Genomic DNA, 14,417 nt, shown 5'->3' with positions numbered 1-14,417 from the left:
AAAGATTATTGATGTACAGTGCTTTTAACTGGTTGGACATGTTGCTCGTGCTATTGTTTTATATCTGTGCGTGTTCTGCCGATCAGGAATATGACTATAGTTCGGCTGTGGATACCCTGGTGGAACTGATACCGTTAGAGCGCTACTATTACGGCAATTTGAGTGCGTTTGCTGACAAAATGGAGGCAAAATTGAACACAATACGGCGGTAAATACAATTTTTTGGAAAAAACTGTCAAATTCATTGATTAATATTCGTGGCAGGGCACTCTCCAAGATGCAACCTGTGCTGAAGGCGGCCGAGGACACGCAGGAGCTCTTTGTGGGCAATCCGCTGCGCGCGTACTCCCTTCTGAGACACGTACACCACGACTGGCCGAATTGGTTGGATTTTATGGAGGAATCTGTTGGCGCCGAGGAGATTAAGCACTTCCGCTCGCTGGAACTGCTGCTGCCCAACCAGACAGACATGGCCGATGCGGCTCTTGGCCTGGAACATATCCAGGACATATATGGGCAGACTGAGCGGGATTTGGCCTCTGGGCTGCTCCATGGACAGCAGCATAAGTGAGATACTGCTTGCGAGGAGGCATTCCCGATTGAATTTTCCCCTTTTGCAGCGTCCAACTGGCAGCCATGGATTGCTGGAGCCTGGGCAGACACTACTACCACCTAAGCCGCTATGTGGAGGCGAGTGTTTGGCTGGGCTTGGCCGCGGAGCGGTACAATGTCAGCGAGGAGGATTTATATGCCGTCCAGGGCTTCCATCGCGTAGAATTGTGGCAGCTGCAGGCGGCATCTCTGATGCGACAGAGTAGGATACCAGTTTCCTCTTATATTGCCCCATTTCAAGAGATTCCCCCTCTCAGATCGCAACGAGGACGCATTGGCTGTCATTATCGGAGCCCTGGAAAAGCTTCCTTGGGACATGCGTCTGCAGAGCCTGCGTTCGAGGCTGCAGAGCCGCTGGCTGGTGAGGCCTCGTCTGGAGTACGGTGAGGAACCTCTGCCACCAGCCAACTACATGCAGCGTGGATGTCGCGGGCAGTATCCATTGAAAACAAGTCTCCACTGCCGCTTCGGTTGGATACCATCCTACGCCCGCCTCAAGATGGAGGAGCTACAGCTGGATCCCTACATTGTGCTCTACCATGACGTGGTGTCCGCCAACGAGATCGCGTTTCTGAAGATCTACGCTAGGATGAATCTCACGCAGGATCCGCAAAAGATTTTGGCCAAACGCTGCGCCATTCCCGAATCCATTCCGCAGCTGGAGAGCCTCAACAGGCGGATGGAGCACATGACTGGATTAAGTCTAAACAGATCCGAGAGCTGGATAATCACAAACTACGGGATTGGGGGCTTCTTTGGGCTCCACAAGGACTACTTCGATGAGGTTATCCTTACGTTATTCTCTTAGAGATTTTTGGATTCTGATTTTGATTGCATTTTGTAGATCGAAGAGGAATTGAGGGGCGACAATCGCTTGTACACCATCCAGATATTTGTGAGTCGAGGAGCAGGTCTTCAACCAGGATAAAGTGATCCCTTATCCCTGCCTATTCCCTTCTTCCCTTCAGCTGAGCAACGTGTCCCAAGGCGGCCACACAGTGTTCCCCCAACTGGAGGTGTCCGTGAAGCCACAGGCGGGCTCGTCTTTGGTTTTCTACAATCTGCTGGATTCTTTGGAGGGGGATCCGCGTACCAGTCACTTTGCCTGTCCCGTCCTGGATGGCGACAAGTGGATAGCCACCAAGTGGCTCTCTGCCAAGGAGCAGATATTCCAGAAGAGCAGGAAATGAAAGTTTATTCTCTGTATTTTGGACGCATAAACGATGCTTCATCAGAGCCAAAGAAAATTCAATTCGTCGAAGATAATTCAATTCGTCAGGGAACAATTCGACACGGAGAATGCATAAATCTGAAGGCCAGCTGTGGCATTTCTTGAGTATCATTTCCTTATTATGGCTGCACTACTGTACACGTTGTTGCTCTTCTTCCTGTCTGGCTCCTTCCTCGAGGCGGCCCTCGATGAGCAGCGCTTCCAGGGAATGCTAAAGCTAGAGCGGGAACTGCTGCAGAATTTGCGAGACTATGCCCTGGCGCTAAAGGAGAAGATCAGCGTCATTAATGGGTGAGTCTTCCTACACCTTCTATCCCGCTGCATCGACTCCCCTTCCTTCTTCCTAGCGCTCTGAGGGAGTACAACGAAGAGATCGACGAGGCCAACGAGGATCCGGAGCTGTATCTGTCGAATCCGCTGAACGCCTTTCGACTGATACGCCACATGCACCAGGATTGGGTCAGCTGGCAGGTGTACATGGAGCAGCAGGTTGGCCCCGATCAGGTGGCGAAACTGGAGCGCATCTTGCCGCAGCTGCCACAGCGGCAGGACTTCCAGAGAGCGGCCCAGACGATGCAGAGCCTCGTCGAGTTCTACGCGTATGAACCTTCCTCTCTGGTGGCTCAAGAAGAGTTCTACAGGTGGGGAAAAGACTGCTTGGACTGGAGACACTGAACGTTATCTCATGGTTTCCTTTAGCGACTTGTATCTGTCCCCCTTCGACTGCTACCACATGGGTCTGGAGTTGTACCAGGAGGAGAACTACCACGAGGCCATCAAGTGGCTCACTGTGGCCGCAGAGAACTACACATTGTCGCCGTACAGCGAACTTTACAACGTGCTAGGGGCGTCACGCTCGGAGGTGTATCGAATGCAGGCCAGGACCTACCACAAACTCAGTAGGTGATGGTCAAGGATCCACAGATACTCGACTAAATTTTCATTCTCTTGCAGACCGGGAGGAGGTGTACATGGCCTACCAGAACGCCATAATCCTGGATGAATTCAACGTGCACCTGCTGCAAGAAAGCGGCGTCCTAGAGCTGCTTAGCCTGCGCGATCCCATGGAGCCTATTGTGGCGCCTGTGACTACACCCAGTCCCCTGCAGAGCCAGTGCCGGGAAAGCGTCGTCGCGCAATCTGGCGTCTGTGCGCACAATACGATGCTGTCAGCCTTCCTGACACTGGCCCGGCTCCGCTACGAGGAGGTGCTCCTCTCTCCCTACATTGTAATCTACCGGAATGCCTTCTACGAGACAGAGGTCGCCCACATCCGAGACGCCCTCAAGCGGTGTCCCTTGGAGGCCAAGTTCCCGATACTTGCCGGTGTAAGAGGCTGCTCTGTCCCGGATGAATACAGTCCGGTGATGAAGCGCCTTGGGGAGCGGGTGCTGGACATGACGGGCTCCTTCAAGCCGGCGGATAGCTTCCATGTGCTAGAGTACGCCCAGCCAGAGCCCTTCCGTCTGTTCCAGCTGTTCAAGGAATCCTCAAAAGTAATCGGATAATCCTTTAAGGTTTCCTTATTCGTTTACGTATGAATTTCTTGCAGTTTTCCAACCTGGACTTTAACGAAATCGAGTGTACTGCCATCTTCTTTGTAAGTTGTAAGGAAAATGCTGCCTTCCTCTCTGATTCGCATGCCTTTCCAGCTGAATGATGTGGAGGTAGGCGGTGCCATCACCATTCCACACTATCCAATGTCTGTGCAGCCGAGGGAAGGCGACGTCCTGATCACATTCCACGAGGGCGACTTTGAGCACACCGTCTGCCCCAATGTTGTGGGCAGTGGATTGGGTATAGCTTTGGCCGTCCTTTGCCAGCTGAGAACTCTCATTAGTAATCGATCATCTTCTCTTTTTGCAGTCATGGTAAAGTTTCTCTACGCGGATACAGAAGAGTAAGCAAAGCTTTCTACCATTACCATTCAACGCGGTCTGGCGCAGATAAAAACCAGATTAAAAAAGCTGACCTCACGGATAGGATTGCTTGCGCCGATCACCCACACTTCAAAAATGCAAAATGTATACCCAAAAAAATAATTGTTTAGAAATCTGGTATTTGGATTAATGGATTAAAAAGAAAAAATGTATGACCATTCATATGATTTTTGATTCGTGTTGCATACAATGCCTAAATACCCGGATCATATACGAAGTCAAAGCTTAAGAAATGTAAGTTAAATTTCAAATATTAATATTTTTTGAATTCTCTCTTAATAGAATTATTTTTACTGATGAAATTGTTACGGGTTTTAGTTTGAATACCATGAGTACAATACCAAGTCGTTAATAATTTTGCACACAAAAATTGGTCATTTGACCTACATATGTATGTACAAACAGTAAACAGTTAAACCATTGTTTTTTTTCATATTAGAAGAAAAAATTTGTTTAAAATAAAATTATATATTATTTATTTTACTTTTACTTAACATAAAGTTAAGGTTTTTTTGTCTCGTTATTTTGATTATATTTTTTCGTATATTCTACTATTATATTATTTAACATTTTTTTCTATTTTTCCATATGTATGTACATACAGTGATGGAAAATAATAGAACGGCATGCGCATTCAAATTTGAAACCAAATATTTCATTTTGGAGCAAATTTTTTGATAAAACAACTGTGCTTAGTGTCAGGATAATGGGGTTTACTTGGATCCTTTGGGGTCCTTTCGTAAAAATTATAAGCTAGGTACACTAATTTGTAGGAAGATCACGTTTTTGTCTTGGAAAAAATAATAGAAACGCATTCCAATTTTGTTCTTATATTGTAATAAAACGGTTAAAATCGAATTATATAGGTAATATATTATCGCCAAAAGACAAAAGAAGATATGAAATACCTATTCCTAAGGATACCGTTTTTGTTGTTGTTATTATTCGGTTCAGAATGGGTCGTGGAGTATATTGTAGGGATATTAAAAAAACATATCTAAATCTAAAAACTGAGGGCCACACAAGGTCAGATGGTCACACATATCTAAAATGGATTTAAAAAGAGGTTTACTTCGATTTACTACAAAAATAGCGAACCACACGCGTATGAAAGCCCGGAACATGGGTTCATTTCGACAGGCGCATTGTTCGAAAATCCAAAAAAAATCCCTTTCTCTCGTTGATAGATCTGAAAAATGACTTAAAGCACGGGTTAGTAGTCGTACTATAAGGAATAGGCTGATTGATGTCAATTTAAAGGTCATATAGCTCAAAAAATATAACACTACTTTCCAAAAAAGTTTAGAAACCGAGTAAATTTCGCGAAGGTGCATTTATGTCGTCCAAGTTACAAAAATGTGTTAAGGTCATATGAAACTAAGGTAAATGGGCTTATATTTGTTGGGCACTTCATATAAGGCATTTTAATACTACTTCTCACGACCCAGGTATTCTGTTAAAGCGGGTATGCATGGTGGTGGGCACATAATGTTGTGGGATGCTTTATCCATTCGGTTATTGGTCCATACTTTGGTATAATGTGTGCCTCCGACTATGTAATATACCGCCAGTATAATCTGAGTAGGAATACCATTAAAGTGGTAGTTCGATCAGGATAATGACCCGAATCACTCCTAAATGCTGACCAAAAAATGGTTCCTGGACAAAGAAGTTTCCCTAATGGATTGGCCTGATGAAATATCAGACTTTAATCGTATAGATTACCTTTAGGAGCTTAATGGGACTGGTGGCTATAAGACCAAAATAGGAACGATTTTTGTCAAAATGTTAGTCCGAATGGTTCTCCATGGATCCACCATTTATGACGAACTGGTGGAGTCCATAGGCTCTCAGATGGGTCGAAGTCACTGAAAATCGCGGTATTACATCCAAATATATAAGCTAAAAATTAACCGGTTATAGGTTAACTTTTTTGAGATAAAAAACAATTTTTCATAGCTTTAGTTCGGCCGTTTCTATTATTTTTTCCAGGCCCTAAAAATGAAAAAATTTATTTTTGCTACACTAATTTTTTTTAAATTATTATTTTGTTATGTTTTGATACATAACTGTATGACTATTAGTCAAAATTATTAAACTTAAAAAATAAAAATTTTGACTAGAAAATTTTGAAATGCGAAAAAAAATTGTCGTTTCTATTATTTTTTCCATCACTGTATGTACAACAAAACAAGCTAGTAAAGCTAGCCATTAAAATTGTCCAAACAAAGGCAAAAATATAATTTTTTTATAAAATCAACCCCATTTCATACTACAATAAGCAATGCTTGTTTTGTAATTCTAATAATTTTGTTTGTTCCCAGCATACCATAATCTCATTGAAAGCGTAGCAAATACAATGATATGGATTTACTTATCTTAAACCTATTGGTTTTCGCGAGTGCCGCCGTTCAGAGTGGGACCAAAACGAAATCCAGTCGACCCAAGGACTTTGTGACCTCAAAGGCGGATCGAATGGAGCTGCTGCTGCTGGACAGGGAGCTGATCTCAAACCTCGTGCAATATACTGAAGAGTTGCAGAACAAAGTCCACGTGCTGCAGCGGTGAGATAGTAGATGGAGAGACTGCCTGAAAACTATTCTAATCGCTTGGGTTGGGTTGGCTGCTCCCACAGATTTGCAATGACGATGCGCCTTCCCATCGAGGCAGCGAAGGGCAGGGAGGAGGAGTACCTATCGAATCCGCTCCACAGTTTTCGCCTCATCCGTCACATGCACGAGGACTGGCGGCAGTTAGAGAAGTTCATGCGGCAGCCTGTGGGGCAGGGTGAGTCCAAATCTGCCAAAGAATAATGGAAATCATCCGTAAGCTTTTCCCTGCAGATCAAATTAATTTCCTCAAGGAGAAGGCAAAGGAATTTCCTTCAAAAGAAGATGCTGAGGATGCCACGGAGGCCATCTACCGCATTGTGCGCACCTATGATGTGCAGCCAGCGCATCTCGTCGAGGGGCTAATCGATGGCGGGCAGTACAAGTAGGTCTCCAGCTGGCCTACTCTATTTCGTCCGTTTATTCCATGTTCCTTCTACAGCGGTAGCATTTCAGCCATCGACTGCTTCTCCCTTGGAACGCTGCATTTTCAGTGGGGGGAGTACGACAAGGCCGCCCAATTCCTGTCCTTCTCCTTAGAAATGGTAGAACCAGAGTATTATTCGGTGTACGATGTGCTGGGATTTGCCTCAAGCGAGGTCTTCATGCTCCTGGCCCGTTGTCTCGTGGAGATGGGTAAGTGGTTTGGATCCGACATTCCTCTGCTAAAGACCTATCTCTCATTCATTTTAAGACCTGGAAGACGACGCTCGAACGACACTGATGGCCCACCCCGCCTGGCCCCCCTACGGATGGAAGAGCTGTCGCTGGATCCCTACATCGTGGTCTACCACAATGTCCTCTCCGACGCGGAAATATCCGAGGTGGTGAGAATTGCAGAGCCGCTTCTGGTGCGGAGTGGTGTGTACATAGGGGAAAAGGATAAGTCGGAAAAAAGCGCGGTGCGCACCGCCCTAGGAGCTTGGATACCTGACTATAATATGGATGTCTCGGTCTTGCCAGTGGTACAACGTGTCCTCAGGCGCATACACGACATGACAGGGTTGATCATGACCGATCATCAGTTCCTGCAGCTGATAAAATACGGATTCGGGGGCCACTACGATCTCCATTTCGACTACATTAATTCCACCCAGCCAATCACCCAGGCCATGGGCGACCGCATGGCCACTGTCCTCTTCTATGTGAGTCGGTTTCAAGTTCCATTTCAAGCTCTTACTTGCTGAAGGATTCTCTATTTATCTCCCGAAGCTTAACGATGCTAGACACGGCGGCGCCACTGTCTTTTCCTATCTACAGCTGAAGGTTCCATCGGAGCGTGGAAAGGTCCTATTCTGGTACAATATGCGCGGGGAGACACACGATCTGGATATGCAGACCGAACATGGTGCTTGCCCCGTTATCGATGGCACCAAAACGGGTGAGTATTTCCCTTTGTATTTATGCAGCTACAATCGAACCCCTCCGTTGCAGTCCTGTCCTGCTGGATACACGAGTGGGATCAAATGTTTATTCAGCCCACCTACGTCCCAGGGAATAGAACATTCTTCAATGAGCTTTTTAATGAATTTTAAGGTTAACAGCTTAAAAAATCAAATTTATATTCAATACCATACAGAAACTCCAACGATATGAATTTTGAGCTGAATTTTATATCACAAAATCAATGAGCGAATTTACAGTGGAAGTTCGGAAATTATGACCTCTTTGTTCCTAGGGTGATTCCAATTTCTGAACAGTTCTAGTTTCTGGTCATATTTTTGTAGTCAGAAAATGATAAAACAACTTTCAAAATAGTTGCTCGAAATTTATTTTAACACAACACAAATTTTTTTTACTCGGGGACTCCCATTTTTATTTTTAGTTCAACCAAAAGCAAACTGTGCAGGTTATACAAAAATGCAATGCCAATGCAATAAAATTCCCAGTTCTAATTTCTGGACTCTGTGGGGGCTCTTATTTCTGAACTTACACTGTAAACGGTTGGTTGTAGATTTAGATCGCAGCAGTAATTTGAACACGCACGCCAATTACGAAATATTTTATTTTAAATTAAACTGCATATTTGTGTTATATTTAAGTACAGGAAATTAGATTCATTTGAATTTTTAATTTCTTATTATTTCTATTATTTTGAACGATTTATAAAAAATTAAAAATGCGATTTTTTTTAATATTTTTTTTTTATAATTTGTTATATTTGATTTTAAGTTTTGTATCCATTATTTTGGTCGATTATCAAAAACTCCTGACCTCGAGGTCCAAATTTTAACCGACAAACCGCAGCCAATGTATAAATGTAAATCTTGACTAGAGCCTGCATATCTGGAAAGCAATTCAAGATGCACAATTTTGAGTTATTCGTAGGGTATTTAAGGTTTCGATTTCGACCGACGAATTGACAAATTGACTTCCCCTCATTTTTAGATCTTATCCCGTCATACAATAATTGCATTAAAAGCGTAGAAAATACCATCATATGAAATTATTTATCACATCCAAGACTACAATGCTACCACTCGCTTCTGTGCATGTGCTCCTCCTGATCCTCCTGGTTTTCGCGAGTGCTGCTTTTCAGAGTGGGACGAAAACGAAATCCAGTCGACCCAAGGACTTTGTGACCTCAAAGGCGGATCGAATGGAGCTGCTGCTGCTGGACAGGGAGCTGATGTCAAACCTCGTGCAATATACTGAAGAGTTGCAGAACAAAGTCCACGTGCTGCAGCGGTGAGATAGGAGATGGAGAGTCTGCCTGAAAACTATTCTAATCGCTTGGGTTGGGTTGGCTGCTCCCACAGATTTTCAATGGCGATGAGCATTCCCCTCGAGGCAGCGAAGGGCAGGGAGGAGGAGTACCTGTCGAATCCGCTTCACAGTTTTCGCCTCATTCGCCATATGCACGAGGACTGGCGGCAATTAGAGAAGTTCATGCGGCAGCCTGGGGGGCAGGGTGAGTCCAATTCTGCCAAAGAATAATGGAAATCATCCGTAAGCTTTTCCCTGCAGATCAGATTAATTTTCTCAAGGAGAAGACAATGGAACTTGCTTCAAGAGAAGATGCCGAGGATGCCACGGAGGCCATCTACCGCATTGTGCGCACCTATGATGTGCAGCCAGCGCATCTCGTCGAGGGGCTAATCGATGGCGTGCAGTACAAGTAGGTCTCCAGCTGGACAACTCTATTTCGTCCGTTCATTCCATGTTCCTTCTACAGCGGTAGCATTTCAGCCATCGACTGCTTCTCCCTTGGAACGCTGCATTTTCAGTGGGGGGAGTACGACAAGGCCGCCCAATTCCTGTCCTTCTCCTTAGAAATGGTAGAACCAGAGTATTATTCGGTGTACGATGTGCTGGGATTTGCCTCAAGCGAGGTCTTCATGCTCCTGGCCCGTTGTCTCGTGGAGATGGGTAAGTGGTTTGGATCCCACATTCCTCTGCTAAAGACCTATCTCTCATTCATTTTAAGACCTGGAAGACGACGCTCGAACGACACTGATGGCCCACCCCACTTTGGCGGATCATTCGGAGCGACTGCTCACCCTCTACACAAACACGCGGCACGTCCAAGTTTCGGAGGAACTGAAGCCCGACCTAACTGAGGGATTCAAAAAGATTTGTCGATCCTCCCATCAAAATAAACCCTCACGCCTTCACTGTCGCTACAATGCCACAACCACACCCTTCCTGCGCCTGGCCCCCCTACGCATGGAGGAGCTGTCGCTGCATCCCTACATCGTGGTCTACCACAATGTCGTCTCCGACGCGGAAATTGCAGAATTGGAGCGCGTCGCAGAGCCGCTTCTAGTCCGCGCTGAATTTGGCGACATGAACATGAACCTGAAATACAAGGTGCGCACCGCCCTAGGAGCTTGGATCCCGGACTATGTCTCGGGCTTGCCAGTGGTACAACGTGTCCTCAGGCGCATACACGACATGACAGGGTTGATCATGACCGATCATCAGTTCTTGCAACTGATAAAATACGGATTCGGGGGCCACTACGATCTCCATTTCGACTACTTTAATTCCACCCAGCCAATCACCCAGGCCATGGGCGACCGCATGGCCACTGTCCTCTTCTATGTGAGTCGGTTTCAAGTTCCGTTTCAAGCTCTTACTTGCTGAAGGATTCTCTATTTATCTCCCGAAGCTTAACGATGCTAGACACGGCGGCGCCACTGTCTTTTCCCACCTACAGCTGAAGGTTCCATCGGAGCGTGGAAAGGTCCTATGCTGGTACAATATGCGCGGGGAGACACACGATCTGGATATGCAGACCGAACATGGTGCTTGCCCCGTTATCGATGGCACCAAAACGGGTGAGTATTTCCCTTTGTATTTATGCAGCTACAATCGAACCCCTCCGTTGCAGTCCTGTCCTGCTGGATACACGAGTGGGATCAAATGTTTATTCAGCCCACCTACGTCCCAGGGAATAGAACATTCTTCAATGAGCTTTTTAATGAATTTGAAGGTTAAAAGCTTAAAAAATCCCATTTATATGTAATACCATACAGAAACTCCAACGATATGAATTTTGAGCTGAATTTTATATAAAACGAGAAGGAACGTGTGAGTCGCTTCTGGGGACGCGACTCTACTTATACCCGTACTCAGTCAGTATATACATTTTTGAGCTTATGATTTTTAAGAATTTTAGAAAAAAAAAAATTTTACATTTTACATTTTTTTGCTACATATGCTATGTACATCTACATATACAATGTATATTCTACATCTAACATGTAGATTGTACATGTTCCATTCATATTCTACATCTCCTCCGCTAGGGGTTTCTCGCGCACTGAACGCGGCAGAGTGTGCGAGCGAGAAGGAAAATGAGTTGCGTTGTAGTGGTCGGGAGGGGGAGGGGAAGCAACTGAAAATTAATTTCTTCATTCTAGCTATAATTATGATCCGATCTGATTCAGATTCAGCAATCTGGTAGATCTGGTAGGGCATTCTCTACGATACTGCGTTTTTAGTTTTATCGTATCTTTAAAACTGTGCCTGCCACAGATTTTCGTCCTTTGTGTGGGCGGAAGGGGGCGGGGCGAAATTTTGAAATACACTTGTGGCAGTGTGATATCACATGAGTCTGGAAACCAAATTTGGTTTCTCTAGCTCTTATAGTCTCTGAGATCCAGGCGCTCATCAAGACGGACGAACGGACAGACGGACATGGCTATATAGACTCGGCTATTGATGCTGATCAAGAATATATATACTTTATGGGGTCGGAAACGTTTCCTTCTCTGCGTTGCACTTATCCACTTTTACCACAAATCTAATATACCCCTTAACTCTTTTTTGAGTACGGGTATAAAAACCAATGAGCGAATTATGGATTATGTGAATATGGAAACCCATTCAAGATGCACATTTTCGAGTTATTAGTAGGGTATTTGAGTTACGATCTAGCTTTACTCATCAACCAATTTTAATCAGTTATCAACCGGCAAATTGACTTCCCTGTCTCACTCATTTTTAGATCTTATCCCGTCATACAATAATTACATTAAAAGCGTAGCAAATACCATGATATGGAACTATTTATCACATCCAAGACTACAATGCTACCACTCGCATCTGTGCATGTGCTCCTCCTGATCCTCCTGGTTTTCGCGAGTGCTGCTTTTCAGAGTCAGACGGAAACGATATCCAATCCATCCAAGGAGTTTGTGACCTCAAAGGCGGATCGAATGGAGCTGCTGCTGCTGGACAGGGAGCTGATCTCAAACCTCGTGCAATATACTGAAGAGTTGCAGAACAAAGTCCACGTGCTGCAGCGGTGAGATAGAAGATGGAGAGTCTGCCTGAAAACTATTCTAATCGCTTGGGTTGGGTTGGCTGCTCCCACAGATTTGCAATGGCAATGAGCATTCCCATCGAGGCAGCGAAGGGCAGGGAGGAGGAGTACCTATCGAATCCGCTGCACAGTTTTCGCCTCATCCGCCATATGCACGAGGACTGGCGGCAATTAGAGAAGTTCATGCGGCAGCCTGGGGGGCAGGGTGAGTCCAATTCTGCCAAAGAATAATGGAAATCATCCGTAAGCTTTTCCCTGCAGATCAGATTAATTTTCTCAAGGAGAAGACAATGGAACTTGCTTCAAGAGAAGATGCCGAGGATGCCACGGAGGCCATCTACCGCATTGTGCGCACCTATGATGTGCAGGCAGCGGATATCGTCCAGGGGCTAATCGATGGCGTGCAGTACAAGTAGGTCTCCAGCTGGACAACTCTATTTCGTCCGTTCATTCCATGTTCCTTCTACAGCGGTAGCATTTCAGCCATCGACTGCTTCTCCCTTGGAACGCTGCATTTTCAGTGGGGGGAGTACGACAAGGCCGCCCAATTCCTGTCCTTCTCCTTAGAAATGGTAGAACCAGAGTATTATTCGGTGTACGATGTGCTGGGATTTGCCTCAAGCGAGGTCTTCATGCTCCTGGCCCGTTGTCTCGTGGAGATGGGTAAGTGGTTTGGATCCGACATTCCTCTGCTAAAGATCTATCTCTCATTCATTTTAAGACCTGGAAGACGACGCTCGAACGACACTGATGGCCCACCCCAGTTTGGCGGATCATTCGGAGCGACTGCTCACCCTCTACACAAACACGCGACACGTCCAAGTTTCGGAGGAACTGAAGCCCGACCTAACTGAGCAATACAATCAGATCTGCCGCTCCTCCCATCAAAATAAACCCTCGCGCCTTCACTGTCGCTACAATGCCACAACCACACCCTTCCTGCGCCTGGCCCCCCTACGGATGGAAGAGCTGTCGCTGGATCCCTACATCGTGGTCTACCACAATGTCCTCTCCGACGCGGAAATATCCGAGGTGGTGAGAATTGCAGAGCCGCTTCTCGTGCGGAGTAGCGTGTACATAGTGGAAAAGGAGAAGTCGAAAAAAAGCACGGCGCGCACTTCCCTGGGAGCCTGGATCCCCGATCACGATGATAAAATGGATGTCTCGGGTTGGCCGTTGGTGGAGCGATTCCTTAGACGCATTCGCGATATGACCGGTATGAAAATCAACGAACAGCAGTACATGCAGCTGATAAAATACGGATTCGGGGGCCACTACGATCTCCATTTCGACTACTTTAATTCCACCCGAAAAATCACCCAGGCCATGGGCGACCGCATGGCCACTGTCCTCTTCTATGTGAGTCGGTTTCAAGTTCCATTTCAAGCTCTTACTTGCTGAAGGATTCTCTATTTATCTCCCGAAGCTTAACGATGCTAGACACGGCGGCTCCACTGTCTTTTCCCATCTACAGCTGAAGGTTCCATCAGAGCGTGGCAAGGTTCTCTTCTGGTTCAATATGCGGGGGGAGACGCACGATCTGGACACTCAAACCATTCACGGCTCGTGCCCCGTCATCGATGGCACCAAAACGGGTGAGTACTTAGCTGTTTATTTATCCACCTAAAATAAATCTCCTCTTTTGCAGTCCTGTCCTGCTGGATAAAGGAGTTGGATCAAATGTTTATCCGGCCCACCTATCGCCCTGGGAATAGGAATTTTATCTCTTAGATTCTTAGATTATGAAGGCATTTTGGTACTGAGGGTGATGCAGGGTGCAGCAGCAGGCTTATCAGTAAAAGAAAAAAAGAAAATTTGTTTATTTAGTTTTCATATCCTTTTGTTAGTTTTTGTGTAATTTAAATGACTAATAGTAGTAGAAAGGCTACAATTTTGTTTGGTGATTTTTCGAATCAGAAATTGGAAACACCGTTGCCACAATTGTAAGACATTCGAAGCAATTAAATGCATACACTTTTATTTATTTATTTTTTATTTTGTTTAAATAGTTGATGCTTTAGAAAAACTAATCAAAATACTTTTTTAAAAAATCAGCATTTTAATAATGAAGCTCTGGCATAAAAAGTGTTTTTATAGTATGCCGTTTGCCTGAATTTATTCAGAGCTTGCCTGAGCCCATTAGACAGAATATTCAGATTTATTTAATAACATATTTAGGAATCAATTGAGTCAGCAGCAGGTTACAAAAACAGTCAAATAAATAAAATTCTCTATTTAAACATTAAATTTAAATA

At 45.1% G+C, this 14,417-nt stretch overlaps 4 protein-coding genes across 6 annotated transcripts; all 4 read left to right on the top strand.

Annotated features, from left to right (window-relative positions):
* Positions 1-2: 2 nt before the first annotated feature.
* Positions 3-1,864, top strand: LOC111067517 (prolyl 4-hydroxylase subunit alpha-2-like). Its single transcript, XM_022356617.2, has 6 exons — positions 3-208; positions 265-567; positions 621-814; positions 870-1,396; positions 1,457-1,507; positions 1,581-1,864. Exons 1-6 carry the CDS (start codon positions 12-14, stop codon positions 1,800-1,802), a joined length of 1,494 nt encoding a protein of 497 aa, XP_022212309.2. The 5' UTR covers positions 3-11; the 3' UTR covers positions 1,803-1,864.
* An 85-nt stretch (positions 1,865-1,949) lies between these two features.
* On the top strand, positions 1,950-3,924 carry LOC111067525 (prolyl 4-hydroxylase subunit alpha-2). Its single transcript, XM_022356628.2, has 7 exons — positions 1,950-2,134; positions 2,191-2,484; positions 2,543-2,742; positions 2,798-3,339; positions 3,396-3,443; positions 3,496-3,640; positions 3,710-3,924. Exons 1-7 carry the CDS (start codon positions 1,965-1,967, stop codon positions 3,745-3,747), a joined length of 1,437 nt encoding a protein of 478 aa, XP_022212320.2. The 5' UTR covers positions 1,950-1,964; the 3' UTR covers positions 3,748-3,924.
* An 8-nt stretch (positions 3,925-3,932) lies between these two features.
* On the top strand, positions 3,933-10,967 carry LOC111067508 (prolyl 4-hydroxylase subunit alpha-2-like). Of its 3 annotated transcripts, XM_041596439.1 has the most exons (8): positions 3,933-4,017; positions 6,108-6,347; positions 9,152-9,303; positions 9,360-9,510; positions 9,568-9,761; positions 9,820-10,436; positions 10,504-10,672; positions 10,726-10,967. In XM_041596439.1, exons 2-8 carry the CDS (start codon positions 6,148-6,150, stop codon positions 10,830-10,832), a joined length of 1,590 nt encoding a protein of 529 aa, XP_041452373.1. In that variant the 5' UTR covers positions 3,933-4,017; positions 6,108-6,147; the 3' UTR covers positions 10,833-10,967. The 3 variants fall into 3 exon arrangements, with proteins under 3 accessions (XP_041452373.1, XP_041452374.1, XP_041452372.1); XM_041596438.1 differs by lacking the exons at positions 3,933-4,017; positions 6,108-6,347 and adding an exon at positions 8,836-9,080 and having other exon boundaries at positions 10,726-10,966; XM_041596440.1 differs by lacking the exons at positions 9,152-9,303; positions 9,360-9,510; positions 9,568-9,761; ... (1 more) ...; positions 10,504-10,672; positions 10,726-10,967 and adding exons at positions 6,419-6,570; positions 6,627-6,777; positions 6,835-7,028; positions 7,087-7,309.
* A 938-nt stretch (positions 10,968-11,905) lies between these two features.
* Positions 11,906-14,142, top strand: LOC111070076 (prolyl 4-hydroxylase subunit alpha-2-like). Its single transcript, XM_041596473.1, has 7 exons — positions 11,906-12,144; positions 12,216-12,367; positions 12,424-12,574; positions 12,632-12,825; positions 12,884-13,521; positions 13,589-13,757; positions 13,811-14,142. Exons 1-7 carry the CDS (start codon positions 11,927-11,929, stop codon positions 13,891-13,893), a joined length of 1,605 nt encoding a protein of 534 aa, XP_041452407.1. The 5' UTR covers positions 11,906-11,926; the 3' UTR covers positions 13,894-14,142.
* The last annotated feature ends 275 nt before the right edge of the window (positions 14,143-14,417 follow it).

Source organism: Drosophila obscura, unplaced genomic scaffold (genome assembly GCF_018151105.1).
Source record: "Drosophila obscura isolate BZ-5 IFL unplaced genomic scaffold, ASM1815110v1 contig_150, whole genome shotgun sequence".
Classification (NCBI taxonomy): domain Eukaryota; kingdom Metazoa; phylum Arthropoda; class Insecta; order Diptera; family Drosophilidae; genus Drosophila; species Drosophila obscura.
The sequence above is the reverse complement of the archived record's forward strand: the minus strand, read 5'-3'. Positions and strand labels throughout refer to the sequence as shown.